A 27,776-nucleotide genomic window follows, 5' to 3' on the forward strand; every position below is an offset into this window, starting at 1 on the left:
GTTCTAACAATTTCCCAGGTGATCCCAATGCAGGTGATCTGGGGAACCCACATTGAGCAGGAAGGGTGTAGGCCCTAGTTCACTAATGTGGCTGCGCATGAGAATCACATAGTATGTTAAAAACAACACTGGAATCTCATCAGAAACTCTGTTTTGGTTACAATGAGGTGTAACTTTGGCATTGTTTTTAAAAGCACTCTCCAGCTGACTCTAACGTGCAGTAAAATTTGAGCACAACTGGCTTTGGGGACACTTATCACTCTTTTTGTCCACTCAACACCTAAATCCTGCCATCTTAGGCAAGAGCCCACCTCCCACTATTGACAGGAAAGTCCAGAGTCTCCCTTTCTCCACTCCCCTGGGCACAGCAGCATGCAGTTTGGGCTTCACCAATCAACAAAACCAGAAGTCACTGAAATAAAGAAGTGGAGGACACACTGTGTGCACTTTCACAGAGTTCTGGCACTGGTGGCAGCTACATGGCTTTCAGGGACAGTAGAGTCAGTTCCCAGAGCCTGTTGTCTGTGCCCTTCTGCAGTGACTGGCTTCTGACCTCTGAGCATTGGTACTAGCTGCACAGCTTTTAAGACTGGTGCTGAGCCCCGTGCAGTGGCACATGTCTGTAATCCCAGTGATTGGGAAAGCTGAGCAAGGAGAATCAGAGTTCAAGGCCAGCCTCGGCAACTTAGTGAGGCCCTCTCTCAAAATAAAAAAGTAAAAACTCTGGGAATGTAACTCAGTGGTAAAGCACCCCTGGGTTCAATCCCCAGTACTAAAAAACAAAAACAAAAGACTGGTTCTGTGGTTCTGGAGATTGGAAGTTACTTGATATAATTGTGGACACATGCTCATGGCCCTTTGGTTACATTCATAATAGAAAATTTAAAACTCACATAAGCTGGGTGTGATGGCACATGCCTGAAATCCCAGCGACTCAGGAGGCTGAGGGTGGGGGATCAAAAGTTTGAGGCCAGCCTGGGCAATTTAGTGAGAACCGTAACTCTAAATAAATAAATAAAAAGTGCTGTGGATTTAGCTCAGAAGTAAGTGCCTCTGGGTTCAATCCCCAGTAACATAAAATAACAATGACGAAAAACTCAAAAATAAGCATATAGATCAATGAATTGTTATTCGTCAAATACCCTTATAACCAATACCAGTACCAGAATATAGGATTTGGCATCCTGGGGACCCTCCTTATGACCCTTCCAATTATAATGCTCCCTCTCTAGAAAGAAGATCCTCCTACTTTTAGGGCAAACATTTCCTTAATTAAAAAAATAATAATAAAAATAATAATATATGACCTCTGTACCTTCCTAAACACACTATAGTTTTGTTTGCTTTTCTCTGTCTCTCCCATGGAAATTTAACTGTTGAAAAGACTGGATCAATTGTCCCATGAATTCTACAAGTCTGGATTTTGTTGATTGATGTAGTTAAATATGTTTCTCTGTCCTTGGGTTTTTTATAAATTGGCACTTGGATTCAGACTACAGATTTGATTCCTTTTTTTTTTTTTTCTTTTTTTGCATGGCCTCATTATAAGAAGTATTGTGTTCCTGGTATTTCCATGTATATTTTGTTAGATTTCTCTTTTTGTGATGTTAATAGCTATTGACTTTGACTAAATCCATTAATTCATTAGAGGTTACAAAATAATAAGATTCTATCATCTCTTCTTTGTTGGAATACTTCTTTATATAGAAATTTCATCTAGTTTACTGTTTAGTTACCTAGTATAGTTCATATAAGGAGGGCAAGATAAATTCTTGATTCTTTACTCACAGGGGAGGGTATGTGGGGAGAACATTTCTCTGACATCCTGTGATAGTGACCAATTAGATGTGTGTATGTGGGAGGACTCATTAATTTGTGGGTCTAAAAAAAAATTTTTATAGCAATTCTGGAATTGAACCCAGGACCACTGAGCTATATCCACAGCCCTTATATTTTTCGAGACATGGTCTCATAAAATTGCTGGCACACACCCGGTGATTTAAACACATTTAATATGGTCTAACTGTCTGTCTTTGGCCAGAGTGGGCATCTTCAAGGTAGTTCCCAAGCCCTATTTTTATGTCCTTACATTCTGAGTTTCTTTGTTGTCTGATGTGACAAGTTATTTTGGGCCCAGCTTACACATTTCCTATCACAAACTTGGAATCTGCCATTTCAAGCAGCTCCGGATTCTTATAGTGGGAAAAGGAATTTCCTATTGCTCAGAGTGCTACATCCTTCATAGTTTATTGCAGTTGCCTTGCACTCACTTACATGGGGTTGCAAACCTTGCCCAGTTCCAGCGCCTGCTCAGCTGGCCTGCAGAGTGTGGAGCAGCAGCAGGCTGTTGCGGATGCCCCACGGAGGTTTCCCTTTGCTTTTCCCTGTGTACATGCTGACGCTGAGCAGCCTTTGTTTGTGTTCAGGTTTTGGCCCTGCTTGTATTTGGGGCTTTGTGGGAATACCTTGTCACTCACTACTTTTGCTGCACACTGCCCATGTTATCCTAGTTGCTGTGTTTTTATGCAAGGACTTGAGGAAAATGGAACATTATGCCATTGTTGCCAACTTTTTACTGAAATCGCACCTTACTATCCTTTTAAGAAATGTCCTCCACTGCCTACATTAGCTAAAATTGGTTTTTACTGTTGGCAGCTGTGGAAAAAAAAAATGATACTGACAGATCTTAAGTTAAGCTAATAGGTGGTGGAAGAAAAGATTTTGTTGTGTGATCTGTTTTAAGACCGATAAATTGGGGCTGGGGATGTGGCTCAAGCGGTAACAGGCTCGCCTGGTGTGTGCAGGGCACTGGGTTCGATCGTCAGCACCACATAAAAAATGAAATAAAGATGTTGGGTCCACCGAAACTGAAAAATAAATATTAAAAAAAAGACCTATAAGTTGCCGAGTGGATATATAGCACTTTGGTCAAAGTTAAGGCTGTTATGTGCTGGGACCTCAAGAAGGACCCACCTGCTGGATCAATTCACTGCTATTTCCCTGGAAATGCACAGTGACTAACTAAGACAGATTCTTGCTAGAGGCCATGGGGCCATTGTGGATTCATGAGGAAAGTCGGATCAGGAAGATCACCCTTCTGATCTGTGCAAGATGGACTCGGGGTGTGGTGGGTAATCAGAAAATTACTGGTGATCCAGGAGAGAGGACAATTACCAAACCTGAGCTATGAGCATTCGGGGCCAGGTGAACGAGGTGGGAAGACTCATCAGCAGTGGCGACTTCAAGGCTGGGTAATCAGAAAACAAGAAAAACAAAGGAGAGAAAAGAAAATTTAAGTTCCCACGTGTGCCATCTAGAGTTTGAACTGAGAAAGTAATCCCTATCCCAGGAACTTATTCCTTAAACAATTCTTACCAAATATTTATTTCCCAGGTAATATTTCAGTAGTCTGTTGAGAGAAAAAGTGAAGTTCAGTCTGTGTTCAGGGGAGAGTCCTTGCTCCAGTGTAAATGCGGGGACACAATAGCCAGGCTTTGGGGTTACTTCAGCTTTGTCCCCGACATGCCAGTCAGCTCACCTACAGAGGGCGCTCACCATGCAGCATATTCACCGTCTAGTGTTTTGCGGCAAGTCAGCCTTCAACATTTCCAGGCCCAGGACGTTTATGTGATTGACTATGCAACACTTAATCAAATGGAATCTACTACAGGGCCTTCCCAAGAAGCACAGGTGGAAAGGCCTCTCCAAGTCTTGCTGTTGTCAAAGTAACATCAGTTTTGCTTCCTGTATGTCTGGTGTCTAAGCAAATAGATCTTTTTCATTTAACATAAAAACCCTGCATTTCAGACTGGGGTTGTGGCTCATGGTAGAGAGCTCGCCTAGCACGTGCAAGGCCCTGGGTTCGGTCCTCAGCACCACATAAAAATAAAGATATTGTGTCCATCTACAACTAAAAATATTTTTTAAAAAGCCCTGCATTTCAATGTAATATAACATTTTAAGCAATAAGTTCTCTTCCACCTGTACAAACACTGCTGATTTACAATCTACTTCTGCATTTCACTGGCATTCAATAAATTACAAAGGGATACAAGCAAACATGTTTGGTAAATCTCATTGGATACAGTTCACTTTGTAGTTCAAAGAGTTTTGTGCCAGGTTTTTTCTTAGCTTCTATATCATAATCATAATCTTAACTTTTAGGTTAATCATGTGATGGTAAGACAAGGGCTCTCTCTTCATCTTGGTGCTGCAAGTCTGACATCTAAATTCAGCATCCTGGCAAGTGCTCCTTTGCTTGCACCCCACTCCTTCCTACAGGCTCCTTGATCTTATTTCAGGTCATACTAGTCTTCTATTACAGATCACCTCAAGTCTATGTAGGAAGCTGTCATAAACATATTCAACTGCCCTCTTTCCCTGACCTCTATTTTATCATTAGTAGTCACTCTTCTAGCCATTACCTAAAAATGAAGTTCCCTCTCAAAGGATAGTTTCAAAAGCCCATTGAGAACTGGGGTTGTGGCTCAGTGGTAGAGCGCTTGCCCAAGCACAGGTGAGGCAGTGGGTTCCATCCCCGGCACCACATAAAAATAAAGATGTCGTGTCCATCTACGTTTTTTTTTTTTTTAAAGCCAATTGAGAGATTTGTGAAAAACCCCAGGCTTATTACTTTTGGTCAAGGGATGGTTTCGATTAGAAAATAAATTGCCAAAAGCCAAGCCAGTGTGTGTGATGTGGGAAAAATACTGGGGCTTGAACCCAGTGTCATTTTACCACTGAACTGTATCTCTAGCCCTTATTTTTGGGGATGGGTTTCACAAAGTTGCCCAGAAGAGTCTGGTATTTGCAATCGTCCTGCCCCAGCCCAGCCTCCTGAGTTCCTGGGATTATGCGTGGGCTGCAGCCCAAGACCATGCCTCCTATGTCTATCTCTGCCTAGGCAGTCTTGGCATGTAGGCACCAATTCATTTACTTCTTCCCTTTTTCAAAAAAATTTCAGCTGTTCTCCCGAACTGAACTTACTAATAACACATTTAAAATCAGATCACAACTATTTGGCTCTTACATATGCTTACCTAATTACTTACTTTTGCTTTCTAAGCCAGATCATATATCTGAAGGCAAAGACCATATCCTATTTTTCCTATACCAAAGGCAGGATTATATGCCTCACCCTAGACACACAACAAACACGTGGGGGGTAGGTACAAGACACCATGAAAAACATTCTAGGTTTTGTTTGGGCGGGAAGTCGGGGAATTGAACCCAGGAGCACTTTACCACCGAGTTACATCCCCATCCCTTTTTATTTTCTATTTTGACACAGGAGCTTGCCAAATCGCTCAGGCTGAACTTGAACGTGTGATCCTCCAGACTTGGCCTCTCAAGTTGCTGGGATAACAGGTGTAAGCCATCACTCCCAGATCTAGGTGATTCTTATAAAGTTTAAGCCAGACATGGTGGTGCACTTATAATTTCAGCTACTCAGGAAGCTGAGGCAAAAGGACTTCAAATTTGAGGCCTGGAAAACCTAGCGAAGCCTGTCCCAAATGACAAAAAGGGTTGTGAGTGTAACTCAATGGTAAAGTACCCCTGGGTTAAATTCTCCAGTATCACCAAAATAAATACTGTTTAAGAAAACATCTAAGTGTCATCCTTCCAGCAGAGATGATTTAACAAATATCAACTGAGAGGGCCTTAATATAGAATTAAATATTTCTTTTGCCAATATATACAGTCAAAGCTGTTGCTTTGGATCACAAAGTATGAAAAACTTCCCATTTTCAGATAAGAGGACAGTCACTGCTAAAATAAGGATGCAATCTCTCTCTAGTATGGTGAACTAACCTTGGTGTCCTGGGTTATCTACCAACTGACTTCTGCAGCTGGCCTTTGGCACATTCAACTAGACTTAATTGGAAGTGCTTAGGACTACACAGCATCTGCTACTTTATACCAGATATTGGGCTTTACTGTCCTAGTGATCCTTCTGTTTTTTAACATAGTTCTTCACAAAGACATTCTTGTGAATGTCTTCCCATTTTCCATAGGTTGCAAAAATTTCCCTTCTATTTTTGTCCCTCAATATTTAGTTTGGTATTTTGCATTGTTTTCAGAAGAAATCTTCCATCTCCACCTCCATAAATAAATGAAAACCAAATCACACAGTTGGAAATCAAGTTTTGTTTTTATATGAACAGAAGTAGGCCATCTAGAAATATTTCAGTTTATTTAAATTGTTAAGTAGAATATGAAACCGAATTTGTAGCTAGTACCAGAGAATGGACTTAACTGTTTGGTGTTTAATGAGAACAGCTTCTACATAGGATCCCAAGAGACTTACAGAAAAGGGGCAAAGCCCTAATATTAAGCAAATAAACTCATGTTTCAAACAGATTATACAAAAATTGATTTATACTCCATTTCCCTTTTTTTGATATTTAGAAAGTGCAGATTTAACAAAAGGTAGCCATATCCTTTCTATGTACAATGCCAAATATAATTATGCAAACAATAAACTGTCAGTCTGTTACCCAAAAATCCCAGTGTTTAGCTCTCAAACCTTAAGTCACTGAATTGAATAAAGATTAAAGAGGGTTAAAAGTAAAAAAGCTACTGCCACATTCCAGATAAAGGGAAGCAACCAATACATTAACCTAACAACAATAGGTTTAACCTAAAACTTTTCAAAAAAGCTGTAACATCATTTCATCATTTTTAAGTGAAAAATTAGGGATTATTTGGCAATGCTGCTTTTTACTAGTAAACAATGATAAAGTCAAGTGAGGGAAAAAACCTAACAACAACAACCAACGAATGAGGCATATAAAATTGTTTTTAGGGCACTATCTGAAAAATTCATGGATTTTCATTGCAGATAAGTCCCTATGTTGTTGTTTATGTGAGCCAAGAGGTCATTAAAATGCGTGTCATGACACAGAAAGACTTTCAATGGAAGCTGCTGTCCTAAACTCAGCCTCTGCTCGAAATGAATCATGCTATTCACAATTATTCCAACAAAGGTATCATCTTAGGATGCTAGCAGCATAGCAAACTTAACCTACCCTATCCTAATGATAAGCAATGAAGCCAAACTAGAAAAGATGAAGTGAAGAAAGGACAGGGTTAGAAACAGCTAGAGATCTTATCTTTACACGAGAAGCCTTTTGTTGTCCTTTTTCTAAACCCATGGTAATACAAGTTTTCTAAGAGGATGTGACCATAAGACTCAAATTAATAATATTCTAAAGTATTTATAAATCTTAAGGTAAAGACAACTTAACACTGAAAAAGTGTTCTTCAGAGGCCAAATCTCAACACATTTGGCAAACATTTTAATAAAATCCACTCCTCTTTCCTTTTTTTTTTTTTTAAATCTTTACTGGGCTACCAAACTGCCAGAGGAGTTGCCAAAATGGAGACTACTCAAATTTAGATTAAGAGAGTTATTCTAGGAAAGTGAATAGGATATACACCTAATTAGACAAACCACAACACCCTCCAAACACTAGTGCATGCAATTAACTCTTCCATTTCATAAACTCAATGGACAGACAGGAAGAGAACAATGGAAGAAGAGGTACATAGAAGTAAAACAGCCAATGAAGAAATCTGGGACAGAGGTTTTAGGGAAGAGTATATGAGAGGAAGACAGCAATTAAGTGATCTTTGATAGTAGGCAGTTAGAATTTATCTTTCAGTTTACTTAGCAAGTTACATCAGTGCTTTATGTAAAACTTGACAAACCTACTAGTTTGCCCCTTTCATTTTTAAATAACTCATACCATGAGGTGGTAGGGGAGGAAAAGCAAATAAAGCAGCATGCAGGAAGATGAGACACAAGGAAAAAAAGTGGCCAAGGAGAAGAATTGGCGGCAGGAAAAGTTTTAAATAACAAGGCCACTGAAAATGAGACTCAGCAAACCAAAGCTATCATTTCTGCATTACCCTTTGTCCTCAATTAACTACTGTGAAAATTATAGCCAAGCAAACCACAAACATCTTAATGGTTTATATTTGGATGATATGTCTCCTGCACATGCTTCCACCAAAACAAAAAAAGGAAAAACCAAATAAGTTCCTTTCCACATAAGGCACAGGACAAAATTAACCCCATTTACATATTCAAGGCGAAAATGAGTGTTTTCCTGGCTTTTGTTTCTTTTGCTATCACATGTATATAGATTATGGGGACTCAAGCACATTATCCATGACAGAAAATTCCACTGTTGTACAAAATAAAATTGTTAATTCTAACTTTTATTCTTATACAATTTGTAGAATAGAGTTGAAATGATTGCTATAGGTTTTAATGTTGATAAGAACTGGACTATAATACAACTGAAATGCAGTGGTGAGCTGAGCAAGTACATTTAAAAATGAAGTCACAGACATGATTTTTCTATACATTTTTCTGTTTAAAGAAAATTATAATAAAGTCAGCAAGCAGTCACAGATGAAAGAACAAATAAAATAGGTGGTTTGGATAGTTATAATGATGAGAACAAAAATATCTGTTTAACAGAGTTAAAAATGGACAGAGTGGTTTATTTTGCAGCAAGAAGAGAAACGGGTGGTGGATGGCAACGGGTAGAACGCTCAGCAACATTTGCTCTTCCAGCCTGTCACACCTCCTCCACTGCTGATATCTACATTTTCACTGTTGGGCTCTTTTACCGGGGTCTGGAACAAACACACAAGAAAAGTAACCATGAATAAATATTGCCATGGAGAAATCAAGATTTAATGTCAATTCATGCAACAAAAGGCAATTATACTAACATGAAATAGGTTTCTTCCCCTATGCAAAGTCAAGATTAGAGGCCATGGTTTTGGTCTTTATTTAGTCTGCTTCCTCCAAGCTATAAAATCTTACAGATATTTCCTGGCAACTTTTACTATAGTTTCTGAAATCATCTCTGCCCTCTTTTCAATAAATTTTGTTATCTCCTAGCCCTACCTCAGTACATTTAGTAAATTTAGAGCCTCTCTCTCTCTCAAAAAAAAAAAAAAAAGCTTGGTGCAATGGCACACACCTGCAATCCCAGTGGCTCAGAAGGCTGAGGCAGGAGGATTGTAAATTCAAAGCCAATCTCAGCAAGCTAGGCCCTACACAACTCAGTGAGACCCCATCTCAAAATAGAAACTAAAAAAGGGCTGTGGTGTGGCTCAGTAGTTAAGTGCCCTTGGGTTCATTCCCAGGTACCCGAAAAACACACATTCACAAACCAAACAAACAAACAAACAAACAAAATTATAAAGCAAACTGTATAAAACAATGTTGGATCACATCTAACTTTAGAGATACGAAATGACTCTTTTCTGTTTAATTATTATTTGCCTTTTTTTTTCCTGGTGGCACTGGGGATTGAACCCATGGCCTTGTGTATGTGAGGCAAGCACTCTACTGACTGAGCTACATATATCCCCAGCTCCTATTATTATCTCTGCCTTTTTTAGGCTGCAGCCTATAGTACTGTATCATTATTTTAAAAAGGCAATCTCAGCTAATATTAAAAGTGAAGGAGCAAAATGCAAAGTTACGTGATTCAGGTGGGAAATGGATACAGAAAAAAATTCAAAGGACATACACCAAAATGTTACCAGTAAAATTCATACGTGGTAGATTCCTGGGTGATTTTCTTTCTTTTCTGTATCATCCTGTATTTTCCCAATATCTAAATATTACCCCCCCCCCAACACACAGTGCATTACTGGGGATTGAACCCAGGGGAGCTCAACAACTGAACTATACCCCCAGCCCTTTTTATTTTACGATAGGATCTTGATAAATCGCTCAGGTGGGGGGTCTTGAACTTGTGAACCTATGAGTTTTGGGATTAAAGTTATATACCACCACTTTTTACTTATTATTTTAAATGTTTGAACCTTGGAAATGAATTACCTATTCAAATAGTTTAAAATATATATTTTTAAAAAATATTTTTAGTTATAGATGGACATAATACCTTAGTTTTTTTATGTGGTACTGGGGATCAAATCCAGTGCTTCACATGTGCTAGGTGAGAGCTCTACCACTGAGCCACAACCCAGGTCCCAAGTTTAAATTGGGGGTGGGGGTACTAGGGATTGAACTGGGGGGCACTCAGCCACTCAGCCTCACCCCCAGCCCTATTTCGTATTTTACTTAGAGACAGGGACTCAGTTATTTAGCTCCTTGACATTGCTGAGGCTGGCTCTGAACCAGTGATCCTTCTGTCTCAGCCTCCCAAATTGCAGAGATTACAGGCATGTGCCATCGCACACCACAAGGTTAAAATACTTTAAATTGCTTTCAATCTAAACTTAATTCTAATGTGAAGCAAAATTACATTTGATGTTTTAACACATAACTTTATTGCAAAGAATATGTATGTGTATGAAACGAACAAAAACAGCAATTAGAGAAATGCAAATCAAAACTACTCTAAGATACCATCTCACTCCATTCAGAATGGCAGCTATTATGAAGACAAACAATAATAAGCGTTGCCGAGGATGTGGGGGAAAAGGCACACTCATACATTGCTGGTGGGACTGCAAATTGGTGCAGCCAATATGGAAAGCAGTATGGATTCCTTGGAAAACTAGGAATGGAACCACCATTTGACCCAGCTATCCCTCTCTTTGGTTTATACCCAAAGGACTTAAAAACAGCATACTACAGAGACACAGCCACATCAATGTTTACAGCAGCACAATTCACAATAGCTAAACTATGGAAACAACCTAGATGCTCTTCAGTAGATGAATGGATTAAAAAATGTGGCATATATACACAATGGAATATTACTCAGCAATAAAAGAGAATAAAATCATGGCATTTGCAGGTAAATGGATGTAGCTGGAGAAGATAATGCTAAGTGAAGTTAGCCAATCCCCCCCAAAAAACAAATGGCGAATATTTTCTCTGATATAAGGTGACTGACTCATAGTGGGGCAAGGAGAGGGAGCATGGGAAGAACAGACGAACTCTAGATAGGGCAGAGGGGTGGGAGGGGAAGGGAAGGTGCAGGGGGTTGGCAATGATGGTGGAATGTGATAGTCATCATTATCCAAAGTACATGTATAAAGACATAAATTGGTGTGAACATACTTCATATACAGAGATATGAAAAATTGTGTTTCTATATGTGTAATAAGAACTGTGATGCATTCCTCTGTCATGTATTTAAAAAATAAAAGAAAGAAAGAGAAGAGAACAAAAAGCTACCTGATCCCCCATCCCCACCTGGGGGCTGAATTTAGCAGTGCTTAACCACTGAGCCACATCCCCAACCCTTTTTGAGAGAGGGTCTTGCTAAGTTACCTAGGGCTTCACTAAGTTGCTGAGGTTGGTTTTAAGCTTGGGATCCTCCTGCCTTAGCCTCCCAAGTCACTAGGATTATACAGGTGTGTCTGCTACTGTGCATGGCTAGTCTGAGATCTTTATGCCTCTATCTATACCTTAACTTTTATATGATAATAAGGAAGCTCTTCCTCAACAGAACACAAATTGTATAATGATAATATAATACTATTCAAAGAAATGCCAAGAAGATCAAATTTCATAGTACAGACAGGAAGAAATTAGGAAGACCAAAATGCCCAGAAACAAGGGTATTCCAGTAACTTGTGTGATGACTCCTTTCAGTCATATTCTGCCTATCTAGCCTGGACTGTAATTTTTCATCCTTACCCATCAATCTCTGAAATACCAAGTTATCTTCCACTGATTAAGAAAAAACATTTTTCTGCTGCTTTTATTGTCTTTATTTTAAATATCTGTTTTCCCTAGCCAACGTAGTATTTTTCTACTCTACTTTTTCAAATTTAATTTACACCTTCAAGGAATTCTAACAGGTTTTATCTTTACCTACTTGTTAAATAATTTTTTTTTTTAGATTGTTTGATGAAAAAAATTGGACACAGGGGTGTTCCATCACTGAACTAATCCCCAGTCCTTTATAAAATCTTTGTTTTGAGACAGGTCTTACTACTTTGCTCAGACTGGCCTCAAACTTTCAATCCTCCCCTCAGCCTCCTGAGCTGTTGTGTATGTATCACTTTAGATTCACTTCTTATCTTGAATTATCAATAGCAATACAAAGGATCCATTAAGAGAAACAAATCCACTTGGGCATAGATAGCTCCCATGCTTGTATTCCAGCTGGGTTAGTAGGATGCAAGTTTGAGGCCAGCCTGGGCAATTTAGTGAGACCCTGTCTCAAAATAGAAAATAAAAAGGGCTGGAAATGTAGCTGTGTGCTAAAAATTCCTGGGTTCAATCCCTAGTACTGGGGGAGGGTGAGAAAGAGAAAGAGGGTGCACATAAAAGAAAGAAACAAGTTCAAGAGTGAAAAAGTTGAATCAAGGGGCTAGGCTGGGGGTGTTGTTCAGTGGTAGTGCTTGCCTAGCAAACCCTGGGTTTGGTTTCCAGTGCACATGTGTGTGCGCACACACACAAAGCTGGAAATATGAACCCGGGGATAGGAGAGTAGCTATGAGAGCTCAGATAGCAACTGTTGGTTCTGACTAGATCTGTCAGATTGTTAATGGCTTTTAGCAATCTAGCTAGAAATTCTTTACTTCCCTTCAGAGGATAATGGGTACAGGAAAAAATACCACCCAAACCCAAATTTTGCACATAAATCAGTATTTTTGAAAAGATAAGAGGGGCTGGGTTGTAGCTCAGTGGTAGAGTGCTTGCCTCGAATGCATGAGGCACTGGGTTTGATCCTCAGCACCACTTAAAAATAAATAAATAAATAAAATAAAATAATCTTATTTAAAAAAATATTCCATTGAGACACCCAGCAAAGTAAAAATAGGAACTTAGGGGCTGGAATTGTAGCTCAGAGGTAGAGTGTTTGCCTTGTACATGTGAGGCACTGCATTCGATTCCCAGCACCACATATAAATAATAAAATAAAGGACCATCAACAACTAAAAATAAATAAATAAATAAATAGAACTTACCTTTCGAAGGATATCTTCAGCTAATGTGAGGAACGCCTTTTCAATGTTTATATTTGCTTTTGCACTAGTCTCAAAAAATCTAATACCATGCTCCCTTGCAATCTAAAATAGAAGCAAAATAGCATTGTAAAATTATCACATATGGGTTGTCAAGTGGTTACAACATCAACTGATGTAACATCTTAGAAAATACTAATTTTATTCTGAAGACAACAGTCTCAGATAGAGCATATAAAGCAGATTATTTTAATGAGTCAAACTCTTTCAAAAAACAAACAAAATAGAAGTAATCAAAATAACCCTCTTCTTACCCCAAGAATTTATTTCAGATATTCTAAATCATATATTTCACTCTAGGAGCAAACTTAAATTAGAAAGTCTGTGTGACTTAAACTACTTTCCCTACTTCCCCCACACATATAGGCTTTTGATTTTCAAACTTTGGAATCACACTAATTGATACATTTCTTTAAAGTGCTAAGATGAAAAACTAAGAATTCTTGATTTGTATTTTTCCTTCTATAGCTTAAACAAAGTTAAAAATGCGATAGCCACAGATCTGATTATCCTATATATGTTGGATATGTACTGAAAAATATTCACTCAAAAGATAAGCTACTGTTTTCAACAAGCATTTTAAAAACTATGTGACTAGCTTAGTGTACTCCATCACCACCAGAATCAAGACAATCTAATACAGAATTATCTCCACAATGAAAGGCCAGCATTGCTAAGCATGGTGGCGCATGCCTGTAATCCTAATGACTCAGGAGGCTGAAGCAAGAGGATCACAAGTTTGAGGCCAGCCTAGCCAACTTACAGAGACCCTATCTCAAAATAAAATAAAAGGGCTGGGATGTAACTTGCCTTCCATGCACAAAGTCCTGAGTTAATCCCCGGTTCCAAAAAGGAAAACACAAAACAAACAAGTAAATAAAGTGCTGGGTGTAGCTCAGTGGTAGATTACACCTGGGCTCAATCCACAGTATTGCAAAAAAAAGAAAAGAATACGTCAATTTCAATAAAAGACTCTTACCTGTTCTCCTTTGCCTTTAGGTACAACTCTTTTATCGTCCATATCACATTTGTTTCCTAGTAACATTCTTTCCACATCTTCATTGGCGTGCTAAAATGAAATGAAATTCTACTTTTACACACTACATGAATCATGACTTGATATTTTCCAAACATGACTTTATTTTTCTCAATTAGTATCATTTTCATAATATAAAAGTTTTAAAGAAATTACCCTAAAATTTGTTAAAAGCCTACACAAACTCTTAAAATTACCTAGCAAAAGAGATACAATTCCTAAGAAATATCCATGCCAAATGTTATTTCCCCCTAGAGGAGGCTGTCTACTTTCTAGATATAGTCTCAACAAAAAAGGTGACACAGGCAAAACTGTGTTACTGGAAATCCTATACATAATCTAAACCCAAGCTGGATCATGATATTAGATTTTATAATACATACTACCTTATAAAAGTTCTAATTTAAAATTTTATGGAATCCTTAAAGTGGATTACAAGAAGCTCCCACACAGTAAAATCAATTAAAAACAAAAGGTCACCCCCACTGAAATCACAATGCTATTTCCCCCGCAAAATAGAAAGATCCATCCTAAAATTCATATGGAATCTAAAAGGGCTTCAAATAGCCCACAATGAGAAAAAATATATATATACATGTATAAATTAAAATACTGTAAATATGCTACAATGAAACCCATTATTTTAAAACTGTAATAATTGTCAGGGTAATTTAAAGAGCCAAATTTTTTAACCTTAAAAAAAAATATATATATAGGGTTGCAATGAAGCTCAGTGGCAGAGCATGTGCTCAGTGAGGCACTGGGTTCAATCCCCAACACACACACACACACACACACACTCACTCTCTCTCTCTCTCTCTCTCTCTCACTAAATCCCCGATTTCAAGACTGTGTGGTGTTGGCATAAAGGCAAACATACACACTAATAGCTTCGGCACAACAAAGTATCCATCAAGGCAGTGAAAAGACAACCAGTAAAAGGAGAAAATATTTGCAAATCATACATTTGATAAGAGATTAGTATCTAAAAAATTCAACAACAAAAACCAACCCAATTAAAAAAATAAGCAAAGCTGGGCACAGTGGCAACACCTGCAATCCCAGCAGTTTGGTAGTCTGAGGCAGGAGGACTGCGAGTTCAAAGTCAGCCTTAGCAACTTAGTGAGGCACTAAGCAACTTGGCAAGATCCTGTCACTAAATAAAATACAAAAAACAGCTGAGAATGTGGCTCAGTAGTTAAGTGCCCCTAGGTTCATTCCGCAGTAGCAAATAAAATAAAATAAAACAAAACAAAATAAGCAAAAAACCTGCACAGACATTTCTTAAAAAAAGATAAACAGCTGGAAGCGGTGGTATATGTCTGTAATCCCAGAGACTTGGGAGGCCTAGGAAAGGAGGATTGCAAGTTAAAGGCCAGCCTCAGAAATTTAGTAAGCCCCTGCTCAACTTAGTGAGACCCTGTCTCAAAATAAAACATAAAAAGGGCTCTGGAGGGGCTGGGATTGTGGCTCAGCTGTAGAGCTCTCCCCTAGCACGGGCGGGACCTGGGTTCAATCCTCAGCACCACATAAAAATAAAAAGGCATTGTGTTGTGTCCATCTACACCTAAAAAAAATAAATAATTTTTTTTTTTTAAAGGCTCTGGATGTGGCTCAGTGGTAAAGCACTTCTGGGTTTAATCCCAAGTACAGGGGGGCAGGGGGGATAAGGCTGAGGTTGTGGCTCAGTGGTAAAGCACTTGCCTAGCATGTGTGAGGCACTGGGTTCAATTCTCAGTACCACATATAAATAAAATCAATAAAATAAAGGTCCATCAATGTCTAAAACAAAATTAAAGAAAAAAAATGAACAATAAGCACATGAAAAGAGGCTTAATATCAATAATCATTAGGCAAACGCAAACCAAAACCACAATGAGATGCCATTTAGTACAGTATTTAAAAAGAACAACAGAAATGAAGTGTTAATAATTAAAAAAAAAAAAAAAAAGAAAGAAAAGAAAACAAGTGGTGACAGGGATGTGGAGAAATTAAAATCTATATTCTTTTTTAAAAATATATTCTTAGATGTTGATGTACTTTTTAAAAAAATTCATTTATTTATATGTGGTGCTAAGAAATCAAACCCAGTGCCTCACACATGCTAGGCAAGTGCTCTACCTCTGAGCCACAACCCATCCCCTAAAATCTATATTCATTCTTGATGGGGAATATAAAATGCTACTACCACTGTGGGAAACAGTTTGGCAGTTCCTCAAAAAGTTAAACGAAGAATCACCAAATGATCCAGCATTTCCACTTCTAGGTATATAACCAAAAGAATTTAAAGCAGGGACCAAAGCAGAGATGTGTACACCAATGTTCATAGTAGCATTATTCACAAAAGTGAAAGAGTAGAAATGATCCAAGCATCCAAAGATGAACGAATAAACAAAATGTGACACACACACACATTCAATGGAATATTGAATTCTGACACATATCACAATACAGATGAACCTTCAAGGCTTTATGGTAAATGAAATTAACTGGTTACAAAAGAATAAATGCTGTAGGACTCCACTTATATGAGGTACCTGTAATAGTTGAGGCAGAGAAGAAAATGACAGGGGCTGGGAAAAAGGGGAGTTATTGTTTAATAGATATTAGTTTAGGAAGATGAAAAAATTCTAGAGAAGATGTTGATAGCTGAACAACAGTAAAATCTATTGTTAATACCAATGAACTTGTTATCAAAAAATGATTATATATATCAACCACAATAAAAGTAGGTTGTGTGATTGGTTGTTTTTATGGTTCTGAGGATTGAAGGTAGGGCCTTGTACATGTAAGCATGTGGTCTACCGCTGAGCTCCATTCCCAGGCCTAAAAAAAGTGTTTAAAAACAAAAAAACACCAAATGACTGCAGTTCAGTTACTTCATAATGTAAGACAGCATATCTAAGGTTAGAAAGAAATTAATAATACAAAATATTATAAAGAAACGATCTAGGGATTCTATGGTCTTATCTTAACTCAGTATCTCCTAATTCATGTTACTGCTAAAACAAAGGCAACTTTGGCAAATGTCCACTAACAACCAACAATACACCAAGTGCAATGTGCTAAAATTGTTAAGAGGCACTCTTCATTTGGAATCTGTGGATGTACTTCAGGGGTTTCAAGAATTCTAAATAAACACATCACCTGAAATAATCAATAACTGATCACTTCAAAGAGTCGAGTTTCCAAGACATTAATGTGAACTTCCACTAAAACAGAAGACAGTTTGATTACGTATAGCTTTAAAGGCTATTCTACTAAGGACACTCTTAAGTTAAGGCATAAGCAAGCCAATGGAAGGAAGCCAATAAATGATCAATAAAGATCAAAAAGGGTAAAATTCCATTAAATGTAAACAGAAGAGTTAAGGTATTTTGAGCCTGGTTTAAAAAAAATAACAAAGCTTTGGTAACTTGACCACCAATTTATAGCATAACATTATCCCCATAACCATATACGTTACTATTCTGAGGATAATGAGGAAATGGTAAAATTCTACAGTGTAAATGTTTAGGAGCTTAAAAACATATTTGAAAGTAAACCTGAAAAAAATTAGACCTTAGAGCCCTAAACTGTCAATGTCAGTCCCAGAGCAACACCATTCCATAAAAGACAGTGGTGATCACATCCTGGGATCAGGGTGAGTTTCCTTCAGGTTCTAGCGGAAATTAAAATGGACTAGCCTGTGCCCAGACTTGCTGTACAAGTTCCTTTTCAACCACTTATTTATTAGCCTTGCTTCCTGATGGGGTTAGGAACCTCTTACCCAAAGAGGGCATGGGGGGAAAGTTCAAATTAGGTCCAATTCAGTTGTCATTAAAACCATTAGCAATGATCTGGAAGACTTCTAAACCATTCCTTTCTCTTTAGAATTGGTGCATATGCTTCCCCCCCACACACAGAGACAGGAAATTTGGAATTGCATTTGTATTGACTCATTTGTACTTATTGTTTTGTTTTTTTTTATTCACAATACCTTTATTTCACTCATTTATTTTTTACATGGTGCTGAGGATCAAACCCAGGGTCCTGCGCGTGCAAAACAAGTGTTCTATCGCTGAGCCACAACCCCAGTCCCCCCAATACTTATTGTTAAAAATTTCACTAGGAAGTTAAAAAGCTTCTGTTGCATTAATGGTGTTTATTCTTAGTATGACTAGCAACCTATATAAGCAAGGCACTGAATTTTATATAACATGTTATGACTTAGCTAGATGTTGTAATTATCAGAAATTCTTTTCAAAGTATTATATTAAAAAAAAAACCCAAAGTGTTACTAAAGTTTTATATTTTAGTAACAGAACTTACTTATTAGTTCTTGGCTCCTTAACTACTTTTTTTTGGTACTGGGGGTTGAACCCAGGGGCACTTTATCACTGAGCCACATCCCCAGGCTTTTTAATTTACTTATTTTTAGCTTGAGAAAGGGTTTCACTAAGGGGCTGACCTTGAACTTGCCATCCTATTGCCTTAGTCGCCTATGTCACTGGGATCATAGGTGTGTGCCAGCATGCCCTTCCCCATCTTTTTAAAAAAGGTTATGTTTTCAAATTCAGAAATGAAAAACTATTAACATTATCCAAGAAAGATATATTTTTAAGTTTATTAAATAATAACACATTCCTACTAGTCTAGGAAACTAAGTATTTTCTTGGCTCACATTTTTTCCCCTAATTATTGTTCCTTTTACATAGTAAAAAAAGAGATCTGTAGTGAGGCTAAGAAAAAACCTAAGGGGCTGGGATTGTGGCTCAATGTTGGAGCGCCCGTCTAGCATGGGTGGGACCTGGGTTCGATCCTCAGCACCACATAAAATTAAAGGCATTGTGCTGTGTCCATCTACACCTAAAAAAAAAAAAGAAAAAATTAAAAAAAGAAAAAACCTAAAAAACAGCTGGAATATTCTTCTCTAAATAACAAACACAAGAACTTAAAAGTTCAAAACAGCATTGAACAAACCTTTACAGCTAAGATTACAGCAATACTAATGCATCAAGCACCATGAGGTTAATGTAGGCTTCACTGCCAAACTGGGAACCAGGGGTTGGGGATGTGGCTCAAGCAGTAGCGCGCTCATCTGGCATGCGTGCAAGCCCAGGTTCCATCCTCAGCACCACATACAAACAAAGATGTTGTGTATGCCGAAAACTAAAAAATAAATATTAAAATTCTCTCCCTCTCTCTCTCTGTCTATATCTCTCTCTCTTTAAAAAAAAAAAACAAAACTGGGAACCATATCATTCCGACTATACAGGACTTTTTTCATACGTTTCTTATGCCAATAAGCATTTAAATATTTTTCATTGAAATGCACAAAACCTATACAATCATATCAGGCAAAACCACACAAAGACAAATTGGTAGATGCACCACATAGACACACCCACAGAGACATGTTTATGAGGAGCACAAACATGTCTATTCATATATATTACACAACCAGACTATAACTAGCTTAAAAACCAACTTATTTCCTAAGATAATAATACAAAGAGATGAGTTTAGATATCAGGGGGTCTCTCAACTTCAGTACAACTGACATTCTGGGCCAGATAATTCAAGAGGTTTGTTCTGTCCGTTGTAGGATGTTTAGCAGCATCCCTGGCTTCTACCTATTTGATTCAAGTAACATTCTTCTTGTGCCCCAGTTGTGGCAGCCAAAAATATTTCCACATATCATCAAGTGTTCTCTTAAAGGTAAAACTGCCCCTAGTTTGAATGGAAAACACTGTCCATCGCTATTAAATAAATCAGAGGTGCCAAGTAACTTCAAAGGATATTTAAATTCAGTAATTAACCATGAAAACATTAAAAAAACCAAGGTATGTTTACAAATATAAACCTCAAAGTTGTTTTAATATGCAAATAGTAATAAGACTCTGTCAAAAAAAATTTTTAAAGCATATGTTATAAAAATTGGAGCTAAAACATGAAACTAAGTTTCCTAAGGAGTTGTCTAAAGCTGAGGCCTTTAGCCCAAAGCACCTCTTTGTGAACATCTCTATAGCCAAAGTAGTTATGGTAATTGAGAATTCAGTCCAAGTGTGCTTTTAAGAGTTAGTTATAGTGAAATTCAAATGCTAGGAGGCAGCAATAATTCCAAAAAGAAGCCATCTAAGCTGTAGAATGAACAGATATGCTTTTATAAATTTACTTTATAAAAAATAGGTATCTTCACATGCAATGAAATGGCATTATTTTCTGTTAAGATTTTTACAGTATTAGTACTCTGTGTATTTTTAAATGCCTAGAAACAATATAACATTTCCACAACTTTAAAGTAATTTTTAAAATTGCTAGGGCTGGGAATCTAGTTCAGTGGCAGAGAACTTTGCCTGGCATACATGAAGCCTGGGATTGATCCCCACTATTACAAAAAAAAAAAAAAAAAAAAAAATTGAAGCCAGGTATGGTGGCACATGCTTGTAATTCCAGCTGCTCAGAAAGATGAGGCTGGAGGATGCAAGTTTGACACTAGATGGGCAACTTAGCAAGACAGTATTAAAAGGTTTAAAAACAAACAAACAAAAAAAAGTGCTAAAGTGCCCCTGGGTTTAATGTCCCCAGTTCTAAGAAGTGGCGGGGGGTAATCACTGGAAAAATTTTCATTCAGAGACAAGCATTGTAGAACAGCACTGGCTGTTTCTATTCAGGGCCATCTTATAAGATAGCCATACAGTTTCTGGATAAACTAGTAATTTTGCCTTGGATGGGGCTTTAGATAGAATGGCCAAAAGTTTAAGATGGAAGCATTTATACGATTTCTAGGTCTTACCTCATCTATGTTTCTAAGCCATTTGCTGATGTTTTCAAAACTTTTACCATTGGTGATGTCATATACTAGCATGATACCCATTGCTCCTCTGTAGTAGGAGGTTGTGATGGTGTGAAATCGCTCCTGGCCTGCTGTATCCCTGAAATAAACGTCAATAATTTTATTAAGCATTTGATATTACTACATTACAGATAAAGGACAAACAGTAGAATAGTTTGGTAAAATAGAGATTAAAATACTCTATGTAGTCAGGCACAACTGAATGTGCTTGTAGTCCTAGCTACTCTGGAGTCCGGGAGGCAGGAAGATGGCTGGAGTCCAGAAGTCTGAGAGAGCAGCCTGGGCACAGGGAAACCCCTGCTCAAAATGAACATACACACACACACACACAAAAAAAAAAACAAGCAAGCAAGCAAAAAAAAAAAAAAAAAAAAACCTGAAAATCCATGATCTACCACAAAGCCAAAACAGAACAAACACTCATTTAAGTCTTAATTGTCAAACAATATGGTTCTTCTCATATATATATATATATATAAACACCTTTTAGTTGAAGGAAGTTAATGAGTTAACCATAGTGAATGAAAATCTAGAAGGGAAAACAGTAGAAAGAGATAAATAAAACTCTGGAAGTTATTTAATATATACCAGCAAGCACCATAAAAATTCTTGGAATTCCATCTTATTTAACCATTTAATTTTATAATGTAACATAAAAGCATGTGGAATTTTAGGAACATTTAAGGACAACAATATGACATTTAGGATCATTTACAAAAAGTTGTAAAGATAACTTCATTTATAAATAGTGAAAGATATAGGTAAATAGCATTTTCATTATTATATAATGCCTTCATGTCAAAGGTTTAATATATGTTTTGCTCCAGTTATGATGCCCTCTCATTTTCATTACCAAATTCTTTCTCTTCTATGGATCATCATTCTTATCACCAATCGCTCTTCATCACTGAGCCACCTCTCCAGTCCTTTTTATTTGAGACATGGAATTTTTAAATTGCTGAGGATGGCCTCAAACTTGTGATCCTCCTGCCTCAGCCTGCTGAGTGGCTGGGATTACAGGTATGCATCAGAATGCCCAGAAGTCTTTTTTTTAAAAGCAAAAATAAACTCTACCCACAACTCCACATCTCTCCCACTAACAATTTCTCTGTTCTTTCCAACTAACATTTTTTTAACTGTAATTTTAAAATATAATCATAGCCTTAGAGGAAGTTATAAAAGCAGTAGAGAAAAGTCCTGAGCATCTTACCCAGCTTTTCCCAATGGTTATATATATATATATATATATATATATATATACACACACACACACACACACACACACACACACACATATATATATATAAAAAATAATATTTTAAATATATGACAGCAGAATGCATTACAATTCTTATTACACATATAGAGCACAATTTTTTGTACCTCTGGTTGTATACATAGTATATTCACCCCAATGATAATATCTTATAAAATCCTAGCAGAATAGCAAAACCAGGAAATTAACACTAGTACAATCTACAGAATTATTCAACTTTTTTTTTTCACTATGAACTTACTTGTATATGTGTGAATACATAGTTCTCTGCAATTTTATCACTTAAGAGATTTTCATAATCACCACCAACAAGCAGAGAACTGCAAATCATCACCACTCCCACAGTCCCTGAACTAGGGCCAATTACCAGTTTTTCTTGTCTAAAATTTTATCATTCTTCAGAATGTTATATAAATAGAAATGACACAATACGCTACCTTTTGAAATTGGCATTTATCATTTTTTCAGCATAATATCCTAGAGATCCTATCCAAGTTGTTCATGTAATATGAGTCTGTCACATTTAATTGCTGAGCAGTATTCTGTGGTGTAGATATGCCACAATTCATTTAATTATTTCCCAATGTAAAGACACTTGAGTTGTTTCCAGTTCTTGGCAATTACAGATAAAGTTCTATGAACATTCATGTACAGATTTCTGGTTGGACATGTTTTCATTTCTCTGAGATAAATATCCAGGAATGTTATTTTTGAGCCACATCTTTTTTAAAAAAATATTTTTATTAGCTGTTGATGGACCTTTATTTTATTTATTTATATGTGGTGCTGAGAATCGAACCCAGTGCCTCACACAAGCTAGGCAAATGCTCTACCACTGAGCCACATCTCCAGCCCTGAGTCACATCTTAAGTGTATATAATCATTAAATTTTTCCAGAGTAGCTGCTATGTACTACCTTCACTAGCGAAGTATGAGATATAGTTTCTCTATATCCTCAGGAGCATTTGATGTTGGCATTAGTTTTTGCTTTTGTTACTTAGTTGTTTTCATCAGGTACATGCAAACGACGATAACTCATCATTATTTTATTTGTTATTTCTTTATGGCTAAGACGTTGAATATTTTTTCATGTGCTAATTACTTGTCATTCATATATCCTCTGTTTCTTATCTTTTGCCCATTTTCTGAAAGATGGGTTTTTTTGTTGTTGTTGTTATTTCTGTGGTGATGGGAGTCAAATCTAGGGCCTTGCACGTGTTAGGCAAGTACTCCACCACTGAGCTACACTCCCATCCTTTTTAAAATTTTAAATACAGAGTATGGTTAGATTGCCCAGGCTGGCCTTGAACTTGCAATCCTCCTGCCTCAGCCCAGAGTAGCTGGGATTACATCCGGCTGCTTGTTTGCCTTTTTACTGGTGACTTTTTTAATGTCATGCCTAAGAACTCTTTCTTCATCTAATCTTTGTTAAAAATATTTTCTAGTTGTCAATGGACCTTTATTTTATTTATTTATTTATATGCGGTGCTGAGAATCAAACCTAGTGCCTCACATGTGCTAGGCAAGTGCTCTATCACTGAGACACAACCCCAGACCTCTCTTAGTCTTATTTCCAAAAGATTTCTTACATTTGTATCTAAAAGTCTTAAGGTTTATTAAATAGAGCACATATTTTGATTTAACTTCAATACAAAGTGGTTTCACACCATACTTCTGCACCTTTGCCAAAAATCTAGAGTCCTAGTTTAGTCTAATTTTGGGTTCTTTATTCTGTTACAATGCCTACTGTGTCCATGCCTTCCCCCCTTACCATGTTTTGGTTTTCTGTAGCTAAATAAAATGTTTTAAAGCCAGATGAATGATTTTCCTCACTCATTTTACTTTGTCAAAATTGTTTTAGCCTATGCTACTCTTTCCATACAAATTTTAAGATAAGCTTGTCATCATTTACAATAAAAGCTTCACAGTGTTGATTATTGAACCCAGGGCCTTTTGCATGCTAGGCAAATGTCATCCCTCAGTTCTCCAGCAACCTTCTAGAATACTTGCAGCTGCTGCTTCCCCCATACTCATTCCTCAACCAATTCTTCTTTTTGGTGCTGAGGACTGAACTCAGGGCTTTGCCCTTGGCTAAGCACATGCTCTGTGCACTGAGAGCTGTATCCCCAGGCCCCCTCAATCAACTTTAAACAAACTCCTCTTACTAAATACCCTACACCAAGACTGCTCTTCAAAAAGTCTCCAATATCTTTCTGCTTGACAAATCCAAGAGTTACTAGGTATGATACCACATAGTTGACCTCTTTTTTCTTTTTCTTTTTTTTTTTCTTCTCAAAACACTTTATATTCATGACTTTTGAGATACACATTTTTGTTCTCTGTTCTGTTACTGGCTGCTCCTTTTCAGAATTTTGGCTGGCATTCTAAGATTCTGAGATGTAAGGCTCACATAGTAGATGAATAATTTTCTTTAAACATGTCTGATCATATAATTTTTCTGCTTAAAAACTTCAAATAGTTTAAATGGGGAAAAGAATATACCTTTTTCAACAATGATGCTGGAACAAATTAACATACCGATGCAAAAAGTGAAGTTGGATCTCTACCTCTTACCACATAGAAAAATCAACTTAAAACATATTCTAAGCTGGGCATGGTGGCACATGCTTATAATCCCAGCAATTTAGGAGGAAGATCACAAGCTTGAGACCTGTCTTGGCAACTTAGTGAGACCCTATCTCAAAATTAAAGAAGGGTAAAGCATCCCTGGGTTCAATCTTCAATACCCACCCACACCCCCCAAAAAAACACGACATAATTTAACATCTAAATGCAAAAGCTAAAGCTATTAAAACTCTTAGAAGAAAACAAAGGGAGAATATTTATTCATGATTTTGAATCTAACAACTGTTTCTTAGATATGTCAAAGTAAAAAAAACAAAAAACAAAAAACAGATAAACTGAGCTTCAGCAAATTAAAAATCTGTACTTCATTGGACACTATTACCAAGAAAATAAAGACAACTCATAAAATAGAAGAAAATGTTTACAATATTTGATAAGGGACATATATGCAGATACGCAGAAAATTTTTACAGTTCAACAAAAGAACAAATGAGAAAAGTTAAAAATGAGTAAAGGAAACCAGGTGTGGTGGCACATGCCTATAATCCCAGTGAGTGGGGAGTCTGAGGCAGGAGGATCGCAAGTTCAAAGCCAGCCTCAGCAATTTAAAGAAGCCGTAAGAAATTCAGCAAGATACTGTCTCTAAATAAAATATTAAAAGGGCTATAGCCCAGTGGTTAAGTGCCTCTGGGTTCGATCCCAGGTACATCCCCCCCCAAAAAGGCAAAGGAGGCCAGGCACAGTGGCGCACGCCTGTAATCCCAGGTAATCAAGAAACTGAGGGGGGCCACAAATTGGAGGCCAGAAATTTAGAAGGACCCTGTCCTAATAATAAAAAGGATCAGAGGTAGAGTGCTTGCCTAGAATGTGAAAGGCCCAGGGTTCAATCCCCAATAAGAAAGGAAAAAAAAAGGAAAGAAAGAATAGACATTTCTCCAAAAAAAGATATATGAATGTCCAGTAAACATATAAGATGTTCAACATCATTAGTCTTAAGTTAAAAGCAAATCAAAACTACAATGAAATACCACTTCAGTTAGTCTAAGATGGCTACAAACAACAGTAACACATTAGTAAGGATGGACAGAACTTAGTACCCTTATGTATTACTGGTGACAATGTAGAATGATGCAGTCATCATGGAAGTCTGGCATTTACTCAAAACATAAACGAAGCTACCATACAATTCAGAAATTTTTGGTTCTAAGTATAATGAGAAATAAAACCATGTTCACACAAAAACTTAGACATGTATACTCACAGCAACATAATTTCTAACAAAATATAGGAAACAACCCATGTATGTCAACTGATAAATGAGCATGTACAAGGCCCTATATGTGACCCACAGCATCAAAAAAAATTAAAAAATAAAATTAAGTACTGATACAAAGGCAATATGGACTATGGGCTGGGGATGTGGCTCAAGCGGTAGCGCGCTCGCCTGGCATGCGTGCGGCCCGGGTTCAATCCTCAGCACCACATACAAACAAAGATGTTGTGTCCGCCGAAAACTAAAAAATAAATAAAAAAAAAAACAAAGGCAATATGGACTAACCTTGACAACATTATGCTAAGTGATAGTAGTCAGTCACAAAAAATCATACACTATGTTTTCATGTGTAAAAGATGACCTAAATAGGAAAATCTATACAGACAAAAAGTAGACCAATAGGTACCCTGACAAAGAGATTGGGAGAACTGAGTGTGAAAGGTATAAGGTTTCTTTTCTGGGGTGATAAAATTGTTATGATGGTTGCGTAACCTTACAAATAAACCGAAACCCACTGAATTATACATTGTAAATGGGTAAATTATGTGCATGTGAAGTATGTCTTAATAAATCCATTACAAAGCCAACAAACTAAAAATATAACAGGCTTAAAAACAAAAAACTTGAGCTGGGGATGTGGCTCAAGCGGTAGCACGCTCGCCTGGCATGCACGGAGCGTTGGATTCGTCCTCAGCACCACATAAAAATAAAATAAAGATGTTGTGTCCACCAAAAATTAAAAAATAAATATTAAAAAAATTCTCTCTCAATCTCTTAAAAAAAAAAAAAACTTCTAATGACAACACGGCAACACATTATAAGTAGAATCAATTACAAACTCCTCACTCCAGGGTTTATAAATCCATATAGAATCTATACCTTTCTTCAGCTCCCTTTATTTTGGGCATCCTTTACCCCAACCATAAGAGCTACATTTTTTCCCTAAATACATAAGCTTGTATTTTTGCCTTTATTCCCCCCCCTTGGTGCTGGTAACTGAACCCAGGGTCTTGCATTTTGCTCAACAACTGAGCTATACCCTCAGCTTTCTGCACAAGCTGTTCTCACTGCCTGTACATGACGGGCTCCTGCCCATCTTTCACATTTTAAATGGACTTAATGCATTTCATTTATCAATTTTACTCATCAACTCAAATATTCAGTGTGTCTATGTGATAAGCATTATGTAAAGATACAAGCAGAACATGAGTTCAAGTTTATCCTTAGATTCAGAAGGATATTTTCCATAAAAATAGACAAAGAGGCAATAATGCCATTATATGAGACTCAAAATTTAATTCTGTTTTAAAGATGTCCTAATAATATTCTAGGTCAGTTACCTCTGCACATGTTTTATTGCATTAAGAGTTCTCTAATGGGGCTGGGGTTGTAGCCCAGTGGTAGAGCACTTGCCTAGCATGTGCAAGGCCGTGGGTTCGATCCTCAGCACCCCATAAAAAATAAATAAAATAAAGATATTGTGGGGGAAAAAAAGAGTTTTCTAACCTGTAATCCCAGTGAACTGGGAGGCTGAGGCAGGAGGATCTCAAGATTTGTTTGAAATATTTTTTTTTTAGTTGTAGATGAACACAATATTTTTATTTACTTATTTATTTTTATGTGGTGCTGAGGATTGAACCCAGTACCTCACACATGTGAGGCAAGCACTCTACCATTAAGCTACAGCCCCAGCCCAAGGAGGATCTACTACTAAAAAAAAGTTAAAAAGAAAAAAGGGCAGGGGATGTGGTTGGGCACCTCTGGGTTCAATCCCTGGTGGGAGGGAGGG

General features: G+C 37.2%; 1 protein-coding gene across 1 annotated transcript in view; it reads right to left on the reverse strand.

The window, feature by feature from the left end:
• Positions 1–6,132: 6,132 nt before the first annotated feature.
• The window catches only part of Rab10 (RAB10, member RAS oncogene family), an 87,614-nt gene continuing 65,970 nt past the window's right edge, over positions 6,133–27,776 (reverse strand). The window contains exons 3-6 of the mRNA XM_015479902.2: positions 20,793–20,931; positions 13,958–14,047; positions 12,922–13,023; positions 6,133–8,646 (exon numbers count right to left, since the gene is read on the reverse strand). Of these exons, the coding sequence (XP_015335388.2) occupies positions 8,563–8,646; positions 12,922–13,023; positions 13,958–14,047; positions 20,793–20,931 (415 nt within the window). The 3' untranslated portion in view covers positions 6,133–8,562. The remainder of the gene's footprint in view (positions 8,647–12,921; positions 13,024–13,957; positions 14,048–20,792; positions 20,932–27,776) is intronic.

Source organism: Marmota marmota, unplaced genomic scaffold (genome assembly GCF_001458135.2).
Source record: "Marmota marmota marmota unplaced genomic scaffold, marMar, whole genome shotgun sequence".
Taxonomy (NCBI): domain Eukaryota; kingdom Metazoa; phylum Chordata; class Mammalia; order Rodentia; family Sciuridae; genus Marmota; species Marmota marmota.